The sequence below is a fragment of the Argopecten irradians genome, chromosome 11 (assembly GCF_041381155.1).
Source record: "Argopecten irradians isolate NY chromosome 11, Ai_NY, whole genome shotgun sequence".
Lineage (NCBI taxonomy): Eukaryota > Metazoa > Mollusca > Bivalvia > Pectinida > Pectinidae > Argopecten > Argopecten irradians.
Window position 1 is genome coordinate 19,414,867 of NC_091144.1, and position 27,515 is coordinate 19,442,381.

The 27,515-nt window shown below is 34.9% G+C and overlaps 2 protein-coding genes across 2 annotated transcripts; both read right to left on the reverse strand.

Moving 5' to 3' along the window:
• Positions 1 to 2,544: 2,544 nt before the first annotated feature.
• On the reverse strand, positions 2,545 to 15,311 carry LOC138334459 (angiopoietin-related protein 1-like). The gene is made up of 5 exons (XM_069283117.1): positions 15,161 to 15,311; positions 7,351 to 7,475; positions 6,953 to 7,049; positions 6,084 to 6,245; positions 2,545 to 5,086 (listed from the first exon to the last, which is right to left on the reverse strand). Exons 1-5 carry the CDS (start codon positions 15,309 to 15,311, stop codon positions 4,830 to 4,832), a joined length of 792 nt encoding a protein of 263 aa, XP_069139218.1. The 3' UTR covers positions 2,545 to 4,829.
• An 8,553-nt stretch (positions 15,312 to 23,864) lies between these two features.
• Positions 23,865 to 25,974, reverse strand: LOC138334200 (homeobox protein Dlx3b-like). Its single transcript, XM_069282807.1, has 3 exons — positions 25,401 to 25,974; positions 24,925 to 25,088; positions 23,865 to 24,200 (listed from the first exon to the last, which is right to left on the reverse strand). Exons 1-3 carry the CDS (start codon positions 25,900 to 25,902, stop codon positions 23,865 to 23,867), a joined length of 1,002 nt encoding a protein of 333 aa, XP_069138908.1. The 5' UTR covers positions 25,903 to 25,974.
• Between the last annotated feature and the right edge of the window lie 1,541 nt (positions 25,975 to 27,515).

Consider the following 27,515-nt stretch of genomic DNA (forward strand, 5'->3'; position numbering starts at 1 on the left):
TCATAAATTCAAACGTGAAACACTTTTTCTTTAAATACTGGGTTGCATTCACACCTTTGTAAAGTAACATTTATTACGACTATCACGACTGTCGTAAATTTGTCATTATCTTTAACATATGACGTAAATTTAGAATTTTCTCTGAAATTGCATATTAAAAAATTTAAGTTAATCATCATTTTTTTTTTTTTTTTTTTTTTTTGTATTTATTGTGATTTTAAAATAATTCAGAGAAGGATATATATATTTGAATAACATATACTTTGGGTTGCCTGTTAAAGGTATTAATGTTATTATCATAACATTGAACAAAAAAGACATACGTTGGCGAAGAATGGGAATTGGGCGCACACACAAGTGACCCCATGTTTATAAAGTAGTTTTTCATTGCAGTGACAACACGAGACAGGAATGCAGTCAGCTACCATCCATCGACATGACAAAATGGGCCAATAACCCAGTATAGACACTATTGAAGATGTTGTTATAGTAATTAAAATATAATAGGATATAAACAGCCAAATTTGGACATTTTTATGTTGATTACTAGTACTTGGTATACATTATGTTCACTAAGATGTATATCACTTATCATATATAATATGATTTCCTCTTCAAATGCCAAAATTGACGAAACACATATACTTGTTTTCATATTCTAGCTCAAATTATCGTGAATGTATTATATCTGTAGTTTCGCTTTAGTTCTATAAAACCCTGGTGTAGCACACCAGCACACATCGTATTTAATACTTAAAAATGTGTTTATTATGTAAAAATGTTTATTATGTACCCCGGGGTGTGTTTACAAAACTAAATATTAACACTGACTATTGCTATTAGATTTAATTATTTCAGAGCTCCTTATGAATTCCAATATCCCACTATGGTGCAAATATCAATCACTCATTTGTCAGTAATTAGCTTATTTATTGTTATGCAAAATTAACTTCGCTTGTGATTTACATAATGAAACACCTCGCCATATTGATCAACTAGATGTTGATGGACCGACTTTGTTAACAAAGTGCGTATCATATCTCATATTATTATTTTTGCTTGTTTTAAAATGTCTTGGTTTGCTAGACTTAAATGTTTTAAATATATTATCTGTGCTTATCATCTTTCTCTGTCTCATCTTGTTAACATTGTTCAATCAAATTTCAAACAGAGAAGAAGTGTCAATTTTCAATGGATGAAAATGTTTTTTGTTTGTTTTATGAAGTTACAAATAAAGATAATCATTTTTCATTATGGCTTCAATTGATTATTTCAAAAGTGAAAAAATATGCTACTTGGGGATCTAAGCGTAATACCACACTATCGTCAATGTATAGTTTATATTTCAATACTGTGGATACTTTAATGATCTAGTTTCGACAATTTGTATTCCGATTTGCCCGGATAAATAAATAAAAGATTTTCAGTTTACGAAAATTAAATAATGAATCAACACTCGCGATTTCTTCGGTTAACTACACACTGTTCCAAACACTAATTGGTCCACATTATCGTTACAATGCAACATTACTGAACATTGTTCACGACATCAAAAGTCCGTATTTTCCGGCCTTCATGAATCCAAAGCTCACGTTAGCGGTAAACAATACATATTATGAATTTAAAGGGACAATTCACTCAGGCTAATTCTTTTACATAACCAAGAAGCAAAATATGGCATAAATGTATTGTTCTACATTTCTTATGAAACATATGACATAAATTATTGACAAATTCCACGTCAATGTTTAGTATTTTAATTGATACCATTGTAATTACAAATCGTTGATCAACACGATTAAGCAGGTACAAGATGTACGCCGCTGTACCCATATCCAAGCCAAAGTCACGCGCGTTAAGCAAATTAACTACATAGCCACGTTTGAGGTGATAAAATGATTTTTAGGCAAGATAATTCACCTAATAAGGTAAACACACTACTGTCAGAGCGATTCGAGCAGTTCTAGACAAAAGTAGCATTACTCTACGAGCAAGGGACAGGGTTCGGCATACAAGATGTTTGACCACAATTAGAATGGCGGACAGCGAGCGAGTTTGCACATTTCACACGCATTTCACCACCATGGGCTTTTCTGGCATATCACAGTAAAACCGACTGATCTAATTTCCATTAGAACTGGATTTTTTCTTATATATGTACAAATTTTAATGTTCTCTTAGACTGAATTGACCCTTTAAAAGGTGTCTTTGCACTCGGTGTTATTGTAAATCAACAAACTTTCTAATATGATAATTAATCAAATGCAACATCTTGTGGTTAACAAACAGGCCAACGTTAACGTTATTTGACATTTTCTACAGAGGTCCATCCTCAACACTCCAGGGGTTATTATCACTATCATTATATAAATCCATGGAATATGTCATCATAGCAAAACTGAAAGCAGTCAATGAGAAAAAACAGACAAATCACAGGCTTGTAGAGACTTCCTTATTTGAAGATTATAGAGAGAGTGACGACGTATATTAATAACCACGCAATCGACCACAATGTATCGTTATTCGATTCTTTTGATTACATCAAAAGACCAAATTACCTGTATAATCTGCTGTCCACACAAAGCCTTCAGTTTTGCTATGACATATTCAAAAGTGGATATTAACGACAGTGATAGTAACCTCTGTATTTTTAGGATGATAGTTCCAAAACTGATGTGGATATATTGCAGCTCAAGGTATTTCGAATGTCACTTCCATGAGTTCATCTCCTTGGTTACTTTATTTACCTCGTCTCGTATACAACCGAAAAATGATTTTCGAGCTTGCGAGCACAAGGCGTGGCTGTATTACACCTGGCGATAGGTCAATTTGACGGACACTAGGGCAAATTATAGAACATGTGATGTGTTACTAGATTTTCATTTCCACTCGGTGAATCTATGTATAATTTAACAACTATTGTTAAAAGTTAAAAAGATTTTGAGTGTTTCTGATATCGTCATTCTTGAAAATCCATATAAAAATAAGATAACTATGCATATATGCGAAATGTGCCAGATTCACTGACAGTAGCTCGGGATTTCCCTGGTATTCCCTATTATTATATGTAATTATAAGTCAGATCAATTATCATTAGAAAATTACTTCTATCTGTATGAACAATTAGGTATTTTTTTTTTACAAAAAGTATTACAAAATATAATGGGGCTTTTAACGGCTATTGAATATATATATTAATACATCTAATATTCAACAATCATTTCAAAAAATCTATAACTATTAATTCATGATCATCCACGGTACATTAAACACGACACAACATTCCTGTCTAAGCCACTTGCTATTTCCGGATTGTAAACCACCGCGCTCCCATTAATCCAAACGGCATTAAACTGGAGACCAAATTCTGGCTTATCATTTGGCTGTAACTCCTGAAAATGTCTACATGTGATAGTATATAAAAAGCATTACCGAAAACTGTCTTGGTATTGACCATATCCAATGTCACTTATTTTGTCACACATATCATTTGACAATATAACCAAATTACATAAGAATATTCAGCTTTTAATATCGCGAATTACTTTCAGCTCTAAAAAGGACAAAATGTTGCAAGATATCATTGACATTCATTTCAAAATCTTTTCTAATTTCACAGCATTAAAAAATATAATGAAATATCAGCGTAAGAAAAGTTATTTGAAAATATATTACCTCTTTTCTTGATGTTGGACCAATGTGATCCCATTATTTTCAACCCTGTCAGTGAGAGGTTGTAGTAACGAATTGACCGACGTGTATGACAGGTAAAACAACACAGTATACTTCTTTTGGTTTTATCATACTGAGGTGATACAATCATTTCAAAATAAATTAATCGATTTCGATCATAAAATTAATCAAAGTAATTTCAATCAATATATTTATTGTTGAAATCAACATTGACATCGTTGATATTCCAAATTTGCATGTTTGCGGGTATATAAAATTTGACGTCATTATTTTTACTCATGAAATAATGACGTCATAATCGGTATATATCCACAAGAGCAGATAACTCTATAATATGCACAGACGGAATATCCATATAAGGTATCTTTCGCTGTTACCGACACCGACTGAACTACTTCGATGTGAACCATTGATATATATATTAATACTATATTGATAGAAATGTGAAATATTTATTTTTTGCTTCAATTTTGGATCTAATCAGTAAGATAAAATCTACCTGTAATTTCTGTGAATATCTAGGTAGGTCAGGAATAGTACACAACAATCAGCCTGAGGTGACGCTTGAGCACGTTATGCGTCAATAAGTTGTGGGCTAGATGCAACAGAATAGATAAAATGAATCATTATTGATTGATATCATTTGGTCGACATTTTGCATGAGTGCTCCTTGAGGCATGCTATTAATCATAATGTAACTTCAGAATATAGAATTGCTTTTTAGCCACATGTAATAAACTTTCGTATAAAGAGAAAGATCGAACGCGAATGGGGTGTTTAATGATGTTTGATAACTAAAAACGATTATAAGTAAGGGCCCTTGATCGTAAATTTATGCATTCGCGACATTTTGAAGACAACAAAAACGCAAAAAGAAAGTGGTTTACAGTCGATATTAAAATACCTAACCACAATACCATATACTTACTGCTCGTTGTAGAATATAGGGAAAATATGGAAGAAACATTGCAAATCGGGGTGATGGTAGGTTGGGGATGCAGTATCTCCAGTTCGGACTTAAATATCACACTGCTTTAATGATAGACACCTTACATTTACCTAATAGTGAATAGACCTCTGTATGAACATCTCAGGCAACTTTATAGGTCCATGTAAGATTTTATATTCATGCTTTATTACCTTCTCCTCTTTATCATCATACTGCATTTACGTAAAGGCATTTGACGTCTGTCAGGGAAGAAGTGATTCCAGTTCATAGAGCGGCGTTCGTCTGTTCCTTCATCCATCATGTAGATCCCGTTTAGATTAATAGCGTAGCAGTTCCTGTACCAAAATCCTCCCCTTGCAAAGGACGCACACGTGCGATTGGTTATATCGTTATCCCTATCGTAAGTGGAGAACTGTTGATGTCCATGTTGGGAAAACTTATCAACTGCAATCAAAATAAACGTAAAATTCTTAGATTCATTGTTAACATAATTAGATTATAGAATTGTTAATTTTTAACATATATCAAGCAACGAAGATATTCTTGATACGGGAGTTATGGGAAAAGATGGACTATGGACCTTTACGCCCGTTCACCGGAATTAAATAATGATACACTGTCAATACCGACTAACAGACTATTTGATACAGTTGTCGCAGTCCGTTTTTCCGACGATTTAGTGATTTTTCACATCAGTATATTTTTTTCTGCTTGGGATTGCTAATCATTTTCCATGTTAACGACACTTTGCCTTGACATGATCTTCGTTTGATTCGAAAACGTTAAACAATGGTACTCCACGTGGGCTCTTTAAACATCAGTAAAATATGCCCCACTAGGTTAAGTCACTGATTTACCCTCCTTAACCTTTATCCTAAGTAAATGAGTAAATGCCAGAGTAGCCTATATTCCACAAGTCCTGACTGCTTGTTTGATGATTTTTCGTTCTATTAACAGCTGGGGTCATTCGAAGACTTTAAGGAGGTTGCTCTTGTGTACCATGTACTGTGTGTGTGTTTTGGGAGACTGTGGTATCAAATACTACTGTTTGAACTAGACTCGAAATGTTTCTTTTAGACCAATCGGAGATATGTTTGGTTTTATTGGTCATACCAAAAACAGTGTCCACGTTTCGGAATACAATTCGTGAAAGGTCTTCAAATCTACAACTCTGAATACAATAAGTGATAGGTCTTCAAATCTACAACTTGTTGTAGTTTAGTTTTATATTTTAATATTTTTGTAATTATTCACGCGGGACCACTGCCTGTCTTGACCTACTTTAACGAGAACTTACAATACAGTCATTAGTACATTATTGACATTCCTTGTTTTAGGATGTTATGCTTAACCAAACAACTAACCAATCCAAACTTTTGCTTCAATTTCTACAGAATGGCTGTGTTAACACAAGTTCTTTACTCAATGTTCTATTACTTACCCACATTTCCTGAAAATCCATCAATAGTTAGATTGTAGTTAAAGGATTCGTCCTTAATAGAAAAACTTTCATACTCCGCGTGTTTAGCTGTCCCGTTCCATGATTCTAAAAGTATATAAAGCCTCTGGTCTAGCTGCAGAAGGCTGTAGATATACTCCAGACCTGTGTGAGTAAAATAGACAATTAGTCGATGACATTATGCAAATTTCCATCCTCGATATTCCAGGGGTTAATACGACTGTCGTTATATCGACCCCAGGACTATTTCACTGTAAAATTGTTCAGGAGAACACAAAAGGATGACCAATCATAAGTATGCAGACTTCCTTTGATGATAACAGAGTGAGCTACGTCCAACTTCAAAGCTACACATTCAACCAGTGTACCACTATTCGATTCTTTTGATGTACATCAAATGGTCAATTTACCTGCTGCATTCCGTTTCACCATAGAATAATCCAGGGGTGGATATTACGTCAGTGATAGTAAACCATGGGGTATCGAGAATGGCAATATTCTGGATATAAACGACATAGTACATTTTTTTATGGAATTCAGAACAATTATACTATCTGACTAACATGAGAGGGATAATAACCCCAGTTATTGATTGACCATTGTATTTGTTCTTACTGTTTGTGTCAACCCTATGAAATATAATACAACGCCGATATTAGGAAAAACCACTCATCTCCGGAAGGTTCTAGATAGTAACCCTAGCTTAGCGAAGATAAATGTAATTAAGATCATTTTTGGGGGTAATCGCGCACATGACTTTATTTCTGTTATTATCAACTAATAAGTCTGTTATGAATCTATGATAAATATTGATGGACACATGAACAGATACTGGATATGTCTCTGCTTACCTAACCAGTATTCACCATTGACGTTTCCAAAGCCTTGCTTGTAGTCCTCCCAGTTTCGATAAAAGTCGACAGAACCGTCGAATCGTCGCTGAATGACCTTAGAAATATCAATAACGTTAAATGTATGAAAATATTTGTTATTGCATCATCAATTGTTTGTATATAATCTTATATGTAACAAAAACTGTAACGTTACTTTCTTTATATATTGCGATTGACCGACTGACCAACGACGGCCCGATCACCAGACCACTCTATAAAGCGACTAATATCAGATTTAACAGCAATTCATTTTTTGTTTTAAATGCTTACCATTTTTATTATTGTCATCACTTTTTTAACTTATACAATATTTTTGGCAATCATTGCTGTTTTGAAATATATTAAGATGGACTTACCGTCCATGGGCCGCCGATTATATCGGTTTCACAATAAACATCGAATGTTGTTCCTTTTACCGGGGTAATACTGTAAACACCCGAACAATTGGTGCAGCATAAATCACTACAGTCGACTAGCGGGCCTGTAAAAGCATCCCAAATGTTAATATGAATGAAGATGACAGTAAGCCAAAATTAATCAACTGCATTAGAATGTATAGATAAGAATGCCAGGCACATTCACCACACGTACGTGGCTAGCGAACAAAATCATATTTTTCGCTTTTACTGTTAACTACCTTTGAAAACATTCACAGGCTTAAACATGACTTTATCATTAAATCAACGTTCTAAACATGGCTGAAGAATTGCAATCTTAATATTTGTATAGAACTTCATTTCTCCGGGTATTTTTAAAAATGTATGATAAATCATGTGCCTTAGAAAGGGCAATACAAGAACGCCGCATTTTTTCATAGTTGACATTCAGTACAAACATTTTTTATCAATTTTCAATTGAGAAATTAACAAAAATTGTTAAGCTATTGGAGACACTTTGTGCTCATTTGGTTTGATTTTATTCCTGCGTTTCTGACTAACATTTGCCCTTAGGCGAAACTTAATCACATTTAATGATCACGTATCGTCCGCAAGGGGAGGTCACTCTACTAGAAACTGTCCCTATGACAGCAATATAATCATTAAACGATAGAAATGTAACTCATTAGTTAATACCTTGAGTGAATTTTGTACGAATCCCTGAGTCATAGACAGTACTATCCTTGCTTCATTATTGTGTATTGGCAACCTTTTCTGTACACTCCGTACTAGCAAACCAGCTTCAAAGTACAACTCACCGAGCACATCAAAGACGTTTACATTATCAAAGCATTAAAATCGATAATATGATTTGATAGCAATGTTTTTCAACCTTAGTTAAAACACGATGGTTTTACAATTGAATGCGACAGCCCCAACCAGATGAAATGAATGTTCACAAGAGACCCATGGGCCTTAACGGTCACCGAGAATGATATGGATGTTAAATACTCTATCTTAAGCTACTAATTCTAATGAAGTTTGACTCATTTCCAATGTAAATTAAGCAAAAAATGTTCATATAAATGTATTTTTCATATATAATCTAGAGTAAACTTGACCCTTTCCCCAGGGGAAACATGAGACCCTAGGGTCATATAATTCACAATTTTCATAGAACACCTTAAGGCTTTTCAATCTCTAAAGAGTATTTGATTCGACAATTTCAAGAATTTTAGAAAAATGTTTTTGAAGTTTTAGCCTATTTGCCCCCTTTGGCCCGCCCCTCTTCTCCCAGGGGGTCGGTCAGGACAGATATGGATATGATATAAAGATGCTGTTTCAGGCTAATAATTCTTAACAAGTTTGACGCATTTCCTATGAAGATTGAGCAACACAAATGTTCATAAATGTGTTTTTATCACATGCCTAGTGTCACTTTCTTTAAAGACAGCTAAACCAAAATTCAAAGTACATTCATCCACAGTGTACCATGTTTCAATTCTTTTGGTGTACATCAAAGGACCAAAGTGTCCTAGCAGCACGTACCTGTTGTCGCACACAGAACCTTCCGTTATGATATATTCTAAGAGGAGTAAATATTATGACAGTGATAGTAACCCCTGGAATATCGAGGATGGGTACTGTGTGTAGTCTCCATATGTAAAATATTACTGCGGGATGGTTTGTTTTATCAACATCGTATTGGTAGTAGACTATACCAATGTAAAAGGTGGTGGATTGGGTGTTATTCAAATACAAAGTTAGGTTAGATAGTTTAATATATTAATCTGGAATAGGTAGTTTTATCAATTATATATTTTGGAGTGGGCATTGTTACCATATGAACTTTGGTATAATGTATGGTGTGCATTATATTATAAGACTCTTTCATAAGTGAATAGGAAACGATAGTATTATTCTACTGAGGGTCACAAAACGTAGGAAAACCCGAGGAGGATTGTCGAGGTTTTACAACATTTTGTGATAACAAGGGTAGAATATCCTTATCTTTCATATCCAAAAGTGAAAGAGGATATTTCACTCGTCGCTTCAATGTAGCTAACGCGCTACATTGTATAGGTTTGTATTCAATTGCGTTCATAAGTTCAGTCCCTATATGCATATGTATTTATTTACTATTTATTACATGGGTAGCCATGTAATACTGCCTCTGACGACACGAGTGTATTGCATTGGTAAACCAGTATTACACTTGTAGATATGAGAGAAATAGGCCAATTTACAAACAGGTCACACAACTTTGGGTTATTGGATATGAAATTTATTTCACAAAAGTGAGTTATTTTTTAAAAGTTACTAAAAATACGGACAGTAGCAGAAGCAATAACTTACGATTGTGAAATAAATTCCATATCCAATAACCCTAAGATGAGTGACCTGTTTCTACCACAATTAAATCATCTGCAAGAAGGCCAAAATACGATAACATTATTTATGAATATGTAAATAGTATGTAGTGATATCTTCATATGCAAATCGGCCATCATTAATATTCAAACTGCAGAAAGAATGTATTAATAGCAAATCATTTTATAAACAACTTATCCGTGCATTCCTACTTACTGAACAAGTGAACGTCTTTTTAAATTCTAAAGGTACTTCAACAATAAACTTCTGTTAACAATCTTTCTTTCGTGGCTGTGAAATTTCGCGATTACTATTTCAAAACAAGTTCGCGAAGATTAATATTCACGGATTTAACAAATGAATGATAATTCCTATCAATATAGATGATGTAGATATTACTTCGCGGGGATGAAATTTCGCGAATTTGCTTGGATTTCGCAAAAATTCGCACGCGAAAGAAAGTTAGTTTACAGTATTTTTGTCGAACTACATCCGGGCATTTTTGCGGCAATGTGACATCTACCTCTTGCCAAATAATCATCAAACTATTATAACCAAGTTCTACCAAAATCACCAGAAGGGTCCTCGTACGGCTAGATATAACGCTGACCAAATACAATTCTGAATTTTTAGCAGGCAGTTTATGTTACGAATAGGAAATCCTGGAAATAGAACACCGTCACGCATCATTGTCTATTCGATTCGATTATCGATGACGTTCATAATTTGTGACGTGACACTGGAGAAAGTAGTTCGGGATCAAATTTAAGATTAGATCATATTCCACTAGTGGATTATTAATATATTTATCCAACACCCCACACATTTATACAATGACCTGAGAATGGAATAACACGACATTTCGTGGTAGAAATATAAACTAACCAAGGCAAAATGGTGTTTATTGGGATATAACTGACACCCAAAACATGACAATTATGACGTCACTAACGTTGACAGTTAACGTCAATTGATCACCGTCAAAATGGCTCATCCATATTGTGGTGTATATCGTCGTTTTTCTGGTCTTAGACAATTTTAACGCAGAGATTAAAAAACCTTAATAATTTAAATATAAGCATTACACTATCTTCCTATGGAATATATAGTATATAAAGATGCCAGACTTTTGCAGATAATCTTCGTGATGCCCTAAACAGTTTAATGGTTCAATATATATCAACTTTTGTAATGAGGGTGATTGAATTTAATACAATATGAATGGACTTTATAATTAGTAACATATCTATTTTTATACCTGTGATGGTTATGCTTTGCACTTTTTATCATATTATAAACCTAACATAATATTAAATTATGATCATGATCTCCCTAGGGTGAAAATAAATCCATCAAAGCGTCGAGATGAGACATGAGATACCGGGTATATTCTACACTTTGTCACATCTTATTTACAGTAACCATAATGGAACCCATGTGGTCGATCAGACACTACTTGTCTAAATCCACTAGTAAATGCAACTAAAATGTTAGTCCCAAATCATGTGTTCAGTGTTTTAAGGGGTTGTTTTCTTGATATTTAAAACGAATTAATAATCAGGTTCATTAAATTTGTGATGAATACAAACACGTGTTTCATAAAGTTACGCTGCAATTTTATCTCACTGGTTCGAGGTTCCAAAACCACATGGGTAAACCATCTATTAACCATCGATCGATAAGTCCCACTTTCCGGTGATTATGACGTCACGAAAATCACGTCAAAAGATGACGTCACAATCACCAGATGGTGGAACTTGACAGACAATCGTACCTTATCCACGGAGCTTTTGAATCTCGAAACCGCTGTATTGAGAAGCTAGTCTTTTAGCACACAATTTAGCTATAGAATCAGAAATATGGAAATATTGTATTAACCATAATGCTTTGGAAGTTGAAGACAAATCTCATTTTTTTTCATGTAACAAAAATATATCAAAAAATATTTTAGGAAAACACCCGTCTTTTTTCAAAGCAATAAAATTGCCACAATCTTATACTTTCTTATATACAGTTTATGGCCAGGCAGTATGTCGCCACAACTCATGCTTGCAAAGACGTGTGAACTTACGAGTCATGTAAATATTTGATGGTCATGCTTTGCACTTTTTATGATATTGTAAATACAACATTATATTAAATTATGTACACGATCTACCTGAAGCGAAGAAAAAAACAACTAAAGCGTAGGGATGACGCATATGATAAAGGTATATCTTCTCTCATATCTACGGATATGTATCTCGTGCAATACACCATAAACATATTGGTACTGTACTGTATTACATGGCTACCCATGCTACACAACCTTAAAACATTAATGCGATCGCAAACCTGTCGTTCATTATCTCTGTAAAAGGAGGTAAAAAAACATGGTCTCGGTAATAAACAAAATATTTTGCGTAAAGATACCTTAGAGTCAGCTGCATATCGTATGTTATTCAATACATAGGATTTTTTCTGGGCTTTCGGTTATTTTAGAGCCAAATGTCTAGGGATGGTAATTTGTATTCAATTGTTTATGTCATAATTGATTACATATCATTGAATAAGTAGATCACAGTGACATAGTTAAGCACTATTTCTATTTAAGCATTAAAAACTTGATTGATTTTCCTGGAAAATTTCAATTCACAACGATTCGATAGCTTGATAATTGGATATTGATATTACCTAATTAACATGATTACATCCTAGGTTCACATGGTATTGGAGACAGTAATATTCGATGAATAGTATTACAAGTCCATTTAGCATCTTCTCGTTTCTACATGTTTAAAGCATGTTTAAGTGATCTTCATCTAAGTTTGTTTGAGAGAATATTAAGAAACACCAGCACCGAAAGTAGGATATTAGAATGGTGCCTGCTACCTCGCTGCAATTATTGCAGAAGGCGCCTAAAGGAATCTTGATCTCCTGCCTTTCTTAATCAAAATACTTTCATTTTTCAAAACTTTGCTATTTTTATATTGTTATTCAGCACTTCATGTGGATCTTGACATTATCTGCTTAAGGTGATTGTACCTAATGTCATTTGTGCTGGATGAAGGGGATTAATAGAATCTTACATGGGTCTGTGAAGTGGACAGGGATATCTCAACCCGAGTGAAAGATTTTCGCCGGTCAACCTGAGGCTTGCCGAGGGTTGACGGCCAAAATCTCTCACGAGGGTTGAGATATCCCTGTCCATTTCACAGACCCATGTTTGATTCTTTTTCTCCCATACTTAATAGTAAAATGACGAAATTCCACTTGGTTTCCAGCTCTTTCATCGCGCCACTATCGCAGGAACGTCGTTATGCGTCAAAATTGATGACGTCATCTACAATGCGCGCCGCAGTTACGCCGCATGTATTGATGACGTCACGTTATTGTCTAGCGCGTGTGAGCTGTCTACACCCCCCTGTGTAAGATTAATAAAATCTGTTACCTGTAAGTGATCGAGATCGGGTTATCTCAGTCGAGGGCTAAGATTTTGTAACATAATCCCAACCGAGGCGTTAGCCGAGGTTGGGATGTTACAAAATCTTAGCCCGAGACTGAGATAACCCGATCTTGATCACTTAAAGGTAATAGATTTTTTTTCTCGCGTCTCTCAGATATAATAAAACCATCTATAAACGCATTCAGTGTAAAATTATCCCGTCTTGGGCCTCCTGGTTCAAAGCCGATTGACCATTTCATCTGCGCTTCGAATTTAGTCATTCCGCGTAAAACTATAGTTCGGTTATATCAAAGAAAAAAGCTGATCAATCGGTACATACTATTTTAATCATTAAAAACAACAACCAAACAATGCATGGTAAATGCTGAATGTACATATTTCTAATAATATTGATTGTCTGAAGCGTGTGACGTCATCGATTCGAGAGTATGACGTCACATGAGCGGACTGTTACATGAATGGTGTAAAATTCCGCCAAAAATCGCGTAAAGGTACCAGACAGATCGGACGAGATAGAAAAATCTAGCACTGGGTATCATGTGAGATTTCCCTGTCCGAGGTGCGAGAAAGAGATATATTTTCCCTAGCAACCGCGGGATATCTCTGTGAAGTATGGGAGAATAATTCGATCATATCCAATGACTGGTATCAATTGTGAACTGTGCATCATCTAATGTGGGGTTTTTTCGTGTTTAAAGATGCTCCACCGCCGACAGAGCATAAATGATATTCATCATTTGAACAATAATTGGTGTTTAATCGTGTATATATGTGTCTATTTAACACAAAAAAAAATACAAAATAATTTATTTTGTCTTTGGTGCATGAGCAATCAGTACTTCAATCCATATATGATATAGTGCCACGGATTTTTTTTCGGGATGTAATTAATTATTTTTTTATATTTTGAACTTGAAATTAGAAACTCAAACTTTTCAATGGCGGTAATGGTGTAAATTAAGTAACTTTTGCAACCGAAGAAAAATACTAAATCGTCTGCTCATGTTTTTAATAGTGAAAAAATACCATTTGACAGCGGTGGAGCATCTTTAAAGCATGCTTAGTTGATTTATATCAGATTCTCAAGCAATTTCTACATTGCAAGTAGAATGTTAGAATTGAGTCTGCTGCCCCACTACATGATCGTAAATGGCGAGTAAATCTGAAATCTTTATCCTCGTGGCTACCTAGATCTTCTCAAGTCAAACAACTTCATATATGAGGTTTCTTTCTCAGCAAATAACTGTTTTTTATATTTGAAAAATGAATGTCAATGCAAACCAGTCATTTTCAAAACATACATCCTCACACTGTATCTTAAGTATTGAATGACTAGAGCCACGAGATAAAGATCCCAGATTTAGACGACTGTCTATTTAATAGATCAAGAAAATGGAAAACGGGGGGGAAATTCGCAAGAGAAAACAAAACTAACTAAAACAGTGCGCCAAAACGTTATTTTAAATAAATGGAAGGACATTTTTATTACATTAGTGTCAAAACAAAGAACTATCCACCACTTTAAAGGCTTTAACCATCATTAAGATGATCACGTGATATCAAAAAGGAAGAGATTATTGAAGTCACTGACCTTGTATACCACGTTAGATAAAGCTCGAAGATGCTCCACCGCCGACAGAGCATAAATAATGTTTATCATTTGGATATTAATCTATGTCTATATGTATATCAAGTTATCACAAGAATAGATATAAAATCATTTGTTTCACTTCTGTTAACTTGTCTGCGCAATCAGTACACTAATCCTTATAGAGCATAGTGTCATGGAATTTTCGGGAAACGATTAATCATTTTTTTATACTTTTATTCCAAAAAAAAGTGCCAAGTAAGTACCTCTTGTTACCAAAGAAAAAATACTAATTTATCAGCTCCTGTTTTTATTAGATAAAGAGTATAAATATCATTTATCAGCGGTGGAGCATCTTTAACCAGCTTAAATATTAAAATACTGACCTTGTCTCTGCATCATAGCTGTTTGTATACCCGTAGTCACATTCATCCAGCCCCCATAACTGGCATTCCCGTAGATTGTACAAATTTCTGACGCTGTATCGAAGGAAAATGACGCGCAGTTTAGTTTGGCACATTTTGCTGCACATTCCATCGTAGATCTCGCAGTCACGTTATCCATGACTGTTGAATCATTGTAAGTTACTTCTAGATTGTCGAAGGACACCAAGCATTGGAATGTCCGTTGCACGTGAGTTATAATCAGCAAAACTAACCGCAATACCACACGTGCCATTGTTTTATTTCGTGTGTACTGTCCCTTTGATTAGTTTTAAGGTAATTCGTAAAACAATTTGAACGTTTATATAATTCTGTTAAAATAAGCTGTATGCACAAAATTAGACTTGTGTTTTACATGTCGTGAACCATTGTGATGCTCTAGTCTTATAGAACGATCAATTGCGGTGATCAATCCTCACGATGATATATGACGCGTTTATACGTCCCAAACCAGCCTCGTCATAGATAATTTATTGATGTTACGGTACAATAAAAATTGTATCAACATTTCAAAAGAACCTATTTTGACTCCAAACATACCAACATATCCGTTCAATATAAATAACTCGTACTTTTTATTGCATATCCACTTCACACTCATACATGTGGTATATATTCATTAAAGATAATATGAAAACCTGCTAATGAAGCCGTATTAAAGTTAATGTTGAATAGCCTGCCTCAAATGAACGTCGAATACCAAATTCTGGATATGATGGGGTGTTTCAATAGGAATTCGTGTGTATTGATAGGGAGTTATAGTTTGTCTAAGAATTGTCCTCAGTGCAAGATCACAAGACAAACTCTCCTGCTAGGTAATCAGAAAATCAGTAACTGTTAATGATTGCTAAGCTACTGCAGTATAAAACATTACTGCATACTTTCACCCTCTCACAAAGGAAAAGTGTGGCCAATAAATGTCTTGTTACCATAGGTGACTCCACAATAACCCCATTTCATGGCCAATCAGGATTACTTGACCATGAAAGGGGCTGAATCCCCCATTCATGGCCAATCAGTTAGATTTTTAATTTCAATTTCTTACCAGTTTCTTATAACTTACTGTTACAGTAATTTCATTTTATCATACACATATTAAAGATCACCAACAACAGAAGAGGTGGGCGGTACCTATCTCATGCCCGATTCATCTACACTCGTAATTTTTTTTTTTTTTTTTTTTTTTGCGCATGCGCGTGGCAAGATGGACGTGTTAAATTCTCAGGTGCTATACTTAGAGGAAAATGTTTAAAAAAATGTGTTATCCGAACAATGAAGAAAGCTTTGTGTGATGTGAATATGTTTAATAACTATGGGTCACGGCGGACGGACTAAACGGAGGAAACGGAAAGACGGGTCAGGAGTTACACCACCTAGTAAAATACAGGTAACGTCTACACACATTCCGCATGACAATATGGCGTCTCCACGCGCCTCTACACCGTCCACACCAGTAGCCTCCTCAGTAACCACGATACCGGTTAACCAAGTGTCAAGTCAAGTGTCGCCACTATTATCCCAAACGATATCCCATGCACACTCTGCTCTATTTGGCGCCAACCCGTCAAATTCTGACTCTCCTATATCACCTCAAATTCAACAAGCGCCTGTGTCGCACCCCGGGCCCATCATGTACCCACCATATATGGCCGGACAACCTACCCGATTCCAGTTACCACCACCGACACCACCTGCAGTCCCAGATATTGCAATGCAAATGATATTTAGTAATATTCAAATACTCAGTGACAAGTTAGAAAAAATTGACAGTTTTATGGGTGAGCAGTTACCGAAACTGGATTTATTACAACAAATTCACCAAAAATTTGAGCAAATGGAGAAAACGATTGTAAACATGACATCTGAAATAGAAAATTTAAAAGAAACTGTAACTAGACAAGACAAATTGTTACAAAAACAAGAAGGACATCATTACGAAGTGGAAAACAGAATCGCGCATGTGGAGCATGCAAATGAAAGCTTAGAGTACGAAAATTTCACATTGAAAGAAGAAGGGTTAAAACAACAAACTCATAACATGAAATTCAATTTAATTTTCAACGGTATTCCAGAGACACAGACAGAAAATTCAAACGATGGACGAGAAACAGAACTGGTGTTAAAAGAATTTGTCAAGACATATCTAAAACTAGAAGACGCAAATGACATTCCATTCCATAATGTACATCGACTACGTCCCCGCTCCGATGGGAAGCCCAGGGGAATTATAGCGAAATTTGTTAGGTTCGCGGACCGTGAGCGAGTGTTAAAAGCAGCGCCAGAAAACCTTAGGGATCTGCGACAGTATTCTGTCTTCCAACAATCCCCACCTGAGATCGCGCAACGAAGAGCCAACTTGTACCCTAAAATGAGGGAGCTCAAACACAATGGTAATCGGGTTAAACTGGTGTACGAAACATTAATTGTTAATGGCACCCCGTATGAGGCCCCTTCGTCATCGAACGCGCCACCACCCGATCGACCAAATAGGCAAGTTCGTTGGAATGGACCCGACCATGACAGAGGACGACCTCGTGCACGTGAGGAACGGGTAAACAATATGTAGGACAGTCGCCCAGACGACCCCGGGACGGGCAATACACAAACTGATCAACTTCATGTTGGTTTTTTGAACGTCTGCGGGTTAAAATCAAAGTTAAATAACCCTGATTTTCTGTCTTTGATTACAGAATATGACATTTTTATGTGTGTGGAGACGAAAACCGATAACCTTGATGAAATTATAGTACCCAATGGTTATAATTACCATTTGACAAATAGGATGAAGTGTAAGAAAAAGTCCGGAGGAATTATTGTTATATATAAGCAGATATTGGCTGATGTTTTGCATTTTCATAAAACCGAATCGGAGTTTGTACAGTGGTTTGAAATATCTAAAAACAAATCATTAATACATAACAATGTTTTATTTGGATGTGTATACATTCCTCCAGAATATTCCAAATATTCGTCAGAAAATGCCTTTACCGATTTGGAAGATGAATTGATAGCACTTTCTAAATATAATCATAACATAATATTAACTGGTGATTTTAATGCAAGATCAGCGACATTATCTGATTATATTGTACCGGATGAAAATCTTTTTGGTATACTAAATATTTCCGATAATAATAATGATATCAATAACATGTATTCAATTCAACAGCTTCTTGATCAAAATGTTCCTTTAACTAGGTATAGCATGGATAACAGTAATCCTAACAGGTATGGGACACGACTTATTGAGTTATGTAAGCGATGTTCTATATTTATAGCTAATGGACGTATAGGAAAAGATATATTTATAGGAGAAACGACATGTCGAGATGTAAGCGTGGTAGACTATCTTCTTTTGTCAGCTGCAAGTTTTAAGTTTGTATCTGACTTTGAAGTCTGTGAATTTAATCCAATGTTCTCCGATGTTCATAAACAACTTCACTTCAAAGTAAATATTAACTATGAAATTTGTTCGCAATCTAAAAACCAAGTAAGTAATTGTCCTAGTCTTAAATGGAATTCTATGAAACAGACGATTTTGTGTCTGCTCTTAATTTAAATTCGAATATTAAATTACAAGATATTAATGCAAAACTAAATGAAATAGTGGCACTTGCTGATGTAAATCATACAGATATTAACAATATTGTTGAGGACTTGAGTAAAGTTTTGACGTCTACAGCGATAAATGTATTTGGGGTAAACCAAGTTCACAAAAGTAAAGCTTGTAGTAAACAAAGTAAGCCATGGTTTAACAAAGAATGTAAAGTAGCCCGTAACGCATTTAATTATATCAAAAATATGTATAAAAATAATAAGACGAGAGAAAACAAAACACAATTAAATAAAAAGGGAAGAGAATATCGAAAGACAATTCATATTAATTTTAAAAAATATCAAGAGAAATGTGCGAAAGAGCTGAGAACTCTATCAAGATATAATCCTAAGGCTTTTTGGAAAACTTTGAATAAATTTAGTCAGTCGACAAAGAAATTCCCTGTAGATATTTTCTATGGATATTTCAAAAAGATTAATCGTGGTGATGATGATTATGATGATGATGGTGATGATGATGATGATGATGGACGTGGTGATGATGATGATGATGGAAGTGGTAGTTACGATGATGATGATGATGATGATGATGATGGTAGTGATGATGATGATGATGATGATGATGATGATGGAATGATGATGATGATGATGATGATGATGATGATGATGATGATGATGATGATGATGATGATGATGATGATGATGATGATGATGATGATGATGATGATGATGATGATGATGATGATGATGATGATGATGGTAGTGATGATGATGATGATGATGTAGTGATGATGATGATGTGATGATGATGATGATGATGAATGTTGATGATGATGATGATGATGATGATGATGATGATGATGGATAGTGATGATGATGAGATGATGATGATGATGATGATGATGTGATGATGATGATGATGATGGTATGTGATGATGATGATGATGATGTGTATGATGATGATGATGATGATGATGATGATGATGTAGTAGTGATGATGATGATGATGATGATGATGATGATGATGATGATGATGATGATATGATGATGATGATTAGTATGATGATGATGATGATGATGATGATGATGATGATGATGATGATATATTGAATAGTGAAATAACTGAACTTGAATTACTTAATGCTATTAAACAGTTAAAAAAACAACAAGGCCCCTGGTATTGACATGATATTAAATGAGTACTTAAAAAACTCACCGCCTGATCTAATAACTAGATATTGTAAACTTTTTAATGTCATTTTGGATACAGGATTAATACCTGAGAGTTGGACTATTGGTATTATAAACCCATGTACAAAAATAAAGGAAGTGAGGAAAATCCGGATAATTATAGAGCAATAACCCTTATAAGTTGTCTTGGGAAATTGTTTACTTCTATCATAAACACAAGTTGAAGTGGAGGTCTTCTATCATAAACACAAGGTTGAAGTGAGGAAGATCCGGATAATTATAGAGCAATAACCCTTATAAGTTGTCTTGGGAAATTGTTTACTTCTATCATAAACACAAGGTTGAAGTGAGGAAGATCCGGATAATTATAGAGCAATAACCCTTATAAGTTGTCTTGGGAAATTGTTTACTTCTATCATAAACACAAGGTTGAATAAATACTCTATTCAGTGAGGAATAGAGTGAGGAAGATCCGGATAATTATAGAGCAATAACCCTGTAAGTTGTCTCGGGAAATTGTTTACTTCTATCATAAACACAAGGTTGAATAAATACTCTATTCAAAAAAACCTCATTTCAAAAATCAGGCAGGATTTAGAAAGAATCACTCCACGATGGATAATGTTTTTATTTTGCAATCTCTGATATCTCTATATCTCGCTAATAATAAAAGCTGTATTGTACTTTTGTTGATTTTCGAAAAGCATTTGATACTGTGTGGCGTGTAGGTTTATGGAAAAAAAATAGGAAAAGCAAAATAAAGGGAAAATGTTTTAAAGTTTTTTAATTTATAATATGTATGATAATATAAAATCTTGTGTACAATACAATGGTCAAATATCTAATTGTTTCCCGTGCCTAGTTGGTGTCCGTCAAGGTGAAAAATCTATCCCCATTTCTTTTCTCCGTATTCCTAAACGATTTAGAACAATATATGGAGGTTGCAGGAGTTAGCTCCCTTGGGACTATCGAACAGAAAATGTCTGACGAATTAAGCATATTTTTGAAAATTTTCATATTACTTTATGCAGATGATACTGTGAAATTTTCCGAAACAGCAGAAGGTATGCAAAACGCACTAGATATTTTTCAACAGTATTGCGATACATGGAAACTTCAGGTAAATATTAACAAAACTAAAGTGTTAGTTTTCAGCAAGAGGAAAACTAAACAGGTGTATAATTTCGTGCTTAACGGTCATGTCTTAGAAACAACAGATACTTTTACATATTTAGGCATCACTTTTAAATATAATGGTAATTTTTCCAACGCTATTAACAGATTGGTTGACCAAGCCCAAAAATCAATATTCGCTATATATAAAAAGGTGCGTAACCAAGCTATTCCAATAGATTTACAACTAAAATTATTTGATTCGTTAGTCGAACCAATACTGCTATACGGTTCCGAAGTTTGGGGGTTTGGGAATTTAAAGTCAGTCGAGCAAACACACCTGAAATTCTGCAAACGAATACTTAAAGTCAGAAGTAGCACTCCAGATTTTATGGTGTATGGGGAACTGGGAAGATTCCCACTCGAAATAAATATCAAACTGAGAATGCTGTGTTTTTGGAAAAGACTTATACAAAATGAAAATAAATTAAGTAGTATACTTTATAAACTAATCTCGAAGTTACATTTCGAAGGAATATACACATTTAAATGGATATCTTTCATTAGAAATATTTTTGATGAATCTGGTCAGTCAAATATCTTCCTCAATGAAATACAAATGATTAACAGTTTTTATAAAAGTTTTATGAAACAGCGCCTTCAAGATCAGTTTATACAAAAATGGTTCTCAGATGTAGAAAACTCCTCAAGAGGGCAGACTTATCTAATATATAAAAAAGAATTTGGATTTGAAAATTATCTTATAAAATTATCGGAAATGAATAGAGTATACATAACTAAATTCCGTACATCGAATTTAAAAATTCCAATTGAGACTGGAAGATGGCGTAATGTTGAGAAACATGAAAGAATATGCCATTTATGCAATGAAAATATCGGGGATGAATTTCACTATCTTTTTGTATGTAAACACGACGAAATCAAGAATATACGTATTAAATATATCCCACAGTATTATAATAGTAATCCATGTCTTCATAAGATGGGTGGCCTTATAGGTATTTGTAATATCCAATTATTGAAGAAGGTGTCTCTATTCATTAGAAAAATGATTGTATTTTTGTAGATGTGAATGAAAGCAATGATAGTAATACGGTATAAGTATTGTTAATTTCCAAATTTATTGTCCATATTGTCCATCCAGCCACGTGCAGTTAAAAATGTAACTTGTATTTGTATAATCCATGTAACACATTTTAATGTGTCTGGGAGACTATAATAAAATCTTTGAAAATCTTTAAAAGTGACGGCAGGACTTTCTTGATATGCCCTACTTCTGATTGCTCAGTCTCCCTCACCACACTAGACTACATTCCCGCGCCCATATCTCTGATAAAGCCAACGTTGGACCTGGTTACCAACCGCTGTGCAGAGTCCAGATTAACAGCATCCGTGCGCAGATTGACGGCGACATGACTCCAATGACATACGCGCTCGGAAAAAGCCAGACCATCTACACATGCTTTTTGACGTTTCTTCAGGCACATATGACCAGCTTCATCATTTCCTTTCGACCGACTACTGCTTTCGTCGACTTTAACCGTAGTGTCTTCCCTGGAATTGATGCCAAAAGATAGTTTTTTTTTCATCCAGTGTATTTGAAGAAAGGTCCAGTCGACATGAATTCAGACTCCCTGTGCGCCGAGCTGCTGTATTGCCCCTTATTCCATTGGAACATGTTGACGATGTCTGGTTCCAGACACGGAAGGAAGCCAATGATGCCTACGTACCTTGTCCATTTCTTTCACCGACTACGAAGAGTGGGTAGATGGAGACATGACATGAAACCGCTTCCTTTCTGAGGTTTCACGCAGTAAACCAATCACCATCAAGCCTGGTATGAAAAACTGTGAGACGAGTGATGCACACGTTCAACCCAACATCATACAATTGTTCAAAGACATGCAGAACATGTATGACACCAGCGGGATTAAGAATTGAATCATCGACCTGATGCCTTATGTCGACTCAGCATCACAGCTGTTGCATCTTAGTTAGATCCCCGTTGATGATGGAAGTACGACAACTCCTCTTGATATGTATAACCATAACAGATACACATTAATTACTGTTGTAGTGTTTGTTAGTTTAACCGGAAGTTGTCTTAAACACAAGGGTTTCAATGATGTAGCCGTACTGCTAATGCTACGGTGGCTGATTTGCGCCATTTCGTCTTTTCAGGACGAAACGGTACAAAAAGTGAAAAGTCAAACACGAAAAGACGAAAGTAATGCACGCTAATTAACGCCTTTAATTTTCGTCTTTTCGTCTTCAAAAATCTCGAAGTTTCACCCGGAAATGACGAGAACTAACAAGTCATTTCGCTCCGAAATGATGATGCTGTTAACGATAATGATGTTGACGTTAATACCAATACATTCAATATAGATCTATCACACGCCTCTACAGACCCGCCTTGATCTAATCATCAATATTGACGGCGTCAGGAATGGCTAATTTAACATTTTGTCGCGTTACGCTATGCATGTTTTTGACTCGGAGGCCTTGCCCATGATTCCTAGCAGTTTGCTTGTTCCAAGAGAACATATTTTTTTCTTTCGAATGAATCGAGTTTTGGCCTATATTTCTTGAAACAAAGTAAAATATAAGCTTCAACGAAATTCAATAAAAATATGAAAACGTGTAACATTCCTGCATAACATTTATTGAGATTTGGCACTTGTGGAAAAATACTTATAATATTCATTACATAATTATCAAATGTCAATATAGTTCATTATTAACAGAAAATTATTCATTCTTGTTGTCAACTGTAACCCTCACGTTGATTGGTCGAGCACGAAAATACGGGTGAATTGCTAAGGCCGTTTGCAATTGGCTGAAATCTTGAGTGTAGCGGCAATGGCTGTGTTCGGAACATTGGCGAGTGAGGACTTGATGTCGGTGAAGGGAAGTTTGGAATATTGTCATCTCTCAACATTTGTTGGTGCTTGTTGTTGATAGTATACGGTGGAGGACAAGGGATTCCGAGTGCCTGTAGTTGAGATACATCAACGCCACCTGTCGGCAAAGGCATACCAAATGTGTCATCTTTGTGTTTTCTCTTTTCTTTCATCCTTCTGTTTTGAAACCATGTTTTCACCTGCGAAAAATAAAAAGAAATACGTCAATATGAAGTAAAAGTTGCCAAAATTTCGAAACATCAAAATAAATTTGGTGGGTAGGACAAAAAAATGAAGTCTGTCAAAATCAATCAAAACAAACAAGGGGGGGGGGGCATTTTTCTTATGGAGTAGCATGATTCTCCTGCTTATCTGAGAACTGGTAAAAGCAATTTTCATCGATTTCAATATAGACCCCTATAACGTCTAAAATGTTCTATGGACGCAAACTTAATATACTAATATACTGTAGCTATTGATCATATCCTGTGGCTGAAGACACCTATCGCGAAGTTTCATTTCTATTAGAATTATTTTGATGAGTTATTACTACTGTCAAACGCACCAAATGCCAAACTGAATAACGCGTACAGAAATAAAGAAATTCCAAATTTGAACCTTGAACTGTACCATACTCTCTCCTGATCAGATAACTTTCTTGTGGCCATGAAACTTTCACTAACCCGTAGTGCTTCGTCCATATGTTTCGGCGTTCAATTTTACACATTTTGTTGAGATATATTTCTAGATTGGCTGGTTGAAGGAATATATTACCAGTTCAGCTTTAGTCTTCAATGTTTCCAGCGCTATTCTACGACAACCTGATCACTCTGTACCATAACCACATTCTGATCTTTCTCAGTTGTACAATATTCCAATATGGGAAAGGGGAGGTAATCCTATTAAAGTTATCGCCTCACTTACCTGCTGGTCAGTAAGACCAAGTTCTGTGGCCAGTTTTGACCTCTCGCCAGCGGGTAGATACTTCTGGGATTTATACCGGACTTCCAGCGCCTGTACCTGATCGTCGGAAAACGCTGTCCTCGCCTTCTTATGTCGGGGAGTGTCTCCCAAACCTTCGTCTATATCTAATAACACAGTTAAAAATGGATTTAAGATACACATTAAATTTACCAACATTTCTCTCTTTATCCTTGTGACATAATATTGTACTCAAATTAATGAATTAATTAATTAATTGATTGATTGATTAAGAGCGAAAGGCTAATAAATGATAGTGTAATTTCATTGATTTTTATTAACGTTTCATCATCTTGATATATCCATTTAATATAATACTTAAATTAACAGAATAATTTATCGTTTACAACGATTTTATATTAAGAATCAGTATATAAATATGTTGCGGAAAACTTTAAAACAATAGATTATAGACATACCTGAAGTTCCACATGAAGATTCAAGACTTGAATCTATGAAACTGTCATTTTCTCTCTGAAGGATCCTTGTAGTTCTTGATTTGTCTACATATTCGTCGGTGCGCTTCCGTTTCAAAGCACTGCCAACACCTGGCGAGCCACTTTTTTGTTCATCACCATCAAGATTGAGACTGCGCTTTCTAGAACTTTTTGAGGAAGATGGCGTACTGTTTTGAGATGAATAACCATCGTCTGGAATGAGTTTAAACGAGTCTCTCAAGTTTCCTAACGGAGACTTAAATTGAGACACACACGGTGACGATTGTCCGTGATTCGTGTAATACGGACTAGAAAACACACTTGGGTTAAAACTTCCAAAGTTTGTTAAGTTAGTATCCTGCCACGGGTTTCTGTTGACGATGTACGTTCCATAAAAATCTCTGACTTGACTTTCATCCGTACGGCTGCTTTTTGCCAGATTCTCAATAGAAAACGACATTTTCTTATTGCTGGTGTTTGCCATACTTAATTGTCACTTTGAGTACCTCAGAAAGTCTCATGAACAAAAGTTCCACAAAAATATTCCTCTTATGAATAAACTGTCAAATGCTGAAATATTGTGAAAACTAACCATAAGAAAATATCTCAAGACGCCAGAACAAAATCCATGTGTTCACTCAGCAATGTCAAATTAATTTTGAACTCGAACTGTGAGCGACATTCTTTTTATACCAAAATTAGTGGTGAGATATGACACTTTTTGTGATTGTTTGTCACCCCCATGATTTGTGATGCTTATTACAACACAAGCCGGTCAAATCGTCCAAAAACCTGTCCGAGTGTTGATACAGATCCCTATTGTTATCTTAATTAATTAGCCGACGGTCGATTTCAGGCCTTAATTGGGGTTATGAGATCTCGCCACCTGCGGATAGTTCAGGTAATTAGCGAACGTGTTGATCATGGGTCAAGGCCGTTTATATTGTGACAATGCTCGAGCTGGCGGTAATTTGAAAATCCAATTATCGCTAATTACAATTGAGTGTAACACGTCACGAATTTCTTTCGGTAGTTAACACTAATGTTGAGCACATAGTGATTATCTATTGAAATTGATATTTCACGATTTTGATTTCTATCAGTCGTCCTATCTGCCTCCGATGTATCCCCATAGGACAAACGTTAATCCATATCCTTCATTTTAGGTTCGTAACCTTTAACTTAGAGCCGACATGGATTAACACTAATCCCAGCACTGATCGACGCTATTGATGTTCAAAAAGTTTCTTTAATTTAAGTACAGATGATGTGGTCTTTTGAATTTATGATACCATCAATAATTAGTTGAAGATCAAACAAGCCAGCTTCTAGGGGATTAGCGATATCAATTAACATATTATTGCTCATAGATACAGTAAGGAGAGGATTAATAAAGCAAATTCTATCTATTATTAAACATTTACTCAAAATACATCAAAGACTGATTATACTTCAAAGACTGAAGAATGCAATTCTTAATGGACATGACAAGAAAAAGTTATCATACTGTACTTTGCTATCACGATTTCTTGAATAACATACATGTATTTACTTTTTCCTATATCTTGTGTTGTTTTGTGTGTCTATATTTTGAAAATGTAAGAGATGTATATTTTGTGTATGTAAATCAAAAGCTTATTTGCTATATTTAACCAACTTGCCATTCACTTTGGTATTATTACTAAATAGAAAATTCTAATTGTTCTATGCATTTATCCGACGAAATCGAAAAATACAACTAGAAGCATTAAGAATTATAACTGGAATGAGAAAAGGCACATCACATTTGAAATCATATAATGAAACTGAATTTGTTCCATTAAAAACCAGAAGAGATAACCACTCTCAAATTCAACTCTACAAAATTATAAATCACATGACACCAAACTATCTTCATGAAATAATTGATCCCTGTATTAATAATGTAAACAACAATAATTATAATTTGAGAAATCATAGATTTTCTAATATACTTTTTGCTCGCACCAACTGCTATCAAAGTTTCTTTCCAAATATGATGAATAAATGGAATCTTTTAGATCAACATATTACTTACTCACAATCCATATCAATTTTCAAAAACACACTTGATAAATT

Bases quoted from the DNA above. Each gene is read 5' to 3' on its own strand.
- LOC138334459 (XM_069283117.1), bottom strand. From the start codon at position 15,311: ATGGAATGTGCAGCAAAATGTGCCAAACTAAACTGCGCGTCATTTTCC. The intron at 7,476-15,160 runs GTCAGTATTTTA...ATGCTTTTACAG, and splicing joins AGCTATGATGCAGAGACAAG to GCCCGCTAGTCGACTGTAGT. The intron at 5,087-6,083 runs GTAAGTAATAGA...TTTTGATTGCAG, and splicing joins TGGATTTTCAGGAAATGTGG to TTGATAAGTTTTCCCAACAT.
- LOC138334200 (XM_069282807.1), bottom strand. From the start codon at position 25,902: ATGGCAAACACCAGCAATAAGAAAATGTCGTTTTCTATTGAGAATCTG. The intron at 25,089-25,400 runs GTATGTCTATAA...CTGTGTTATTAG, and splicing joins ATCTTCATGTGGAACTTCAG to ATATAGACGAAGGTTTGGGA. The intron at 24,201-24,924 runs GTAAGTGAGGCG...TATTTTTCGCAG, and splicing joins TTGGTCTTACTGACCAGCAG to GTGAAAACATGGTTTCAAAA.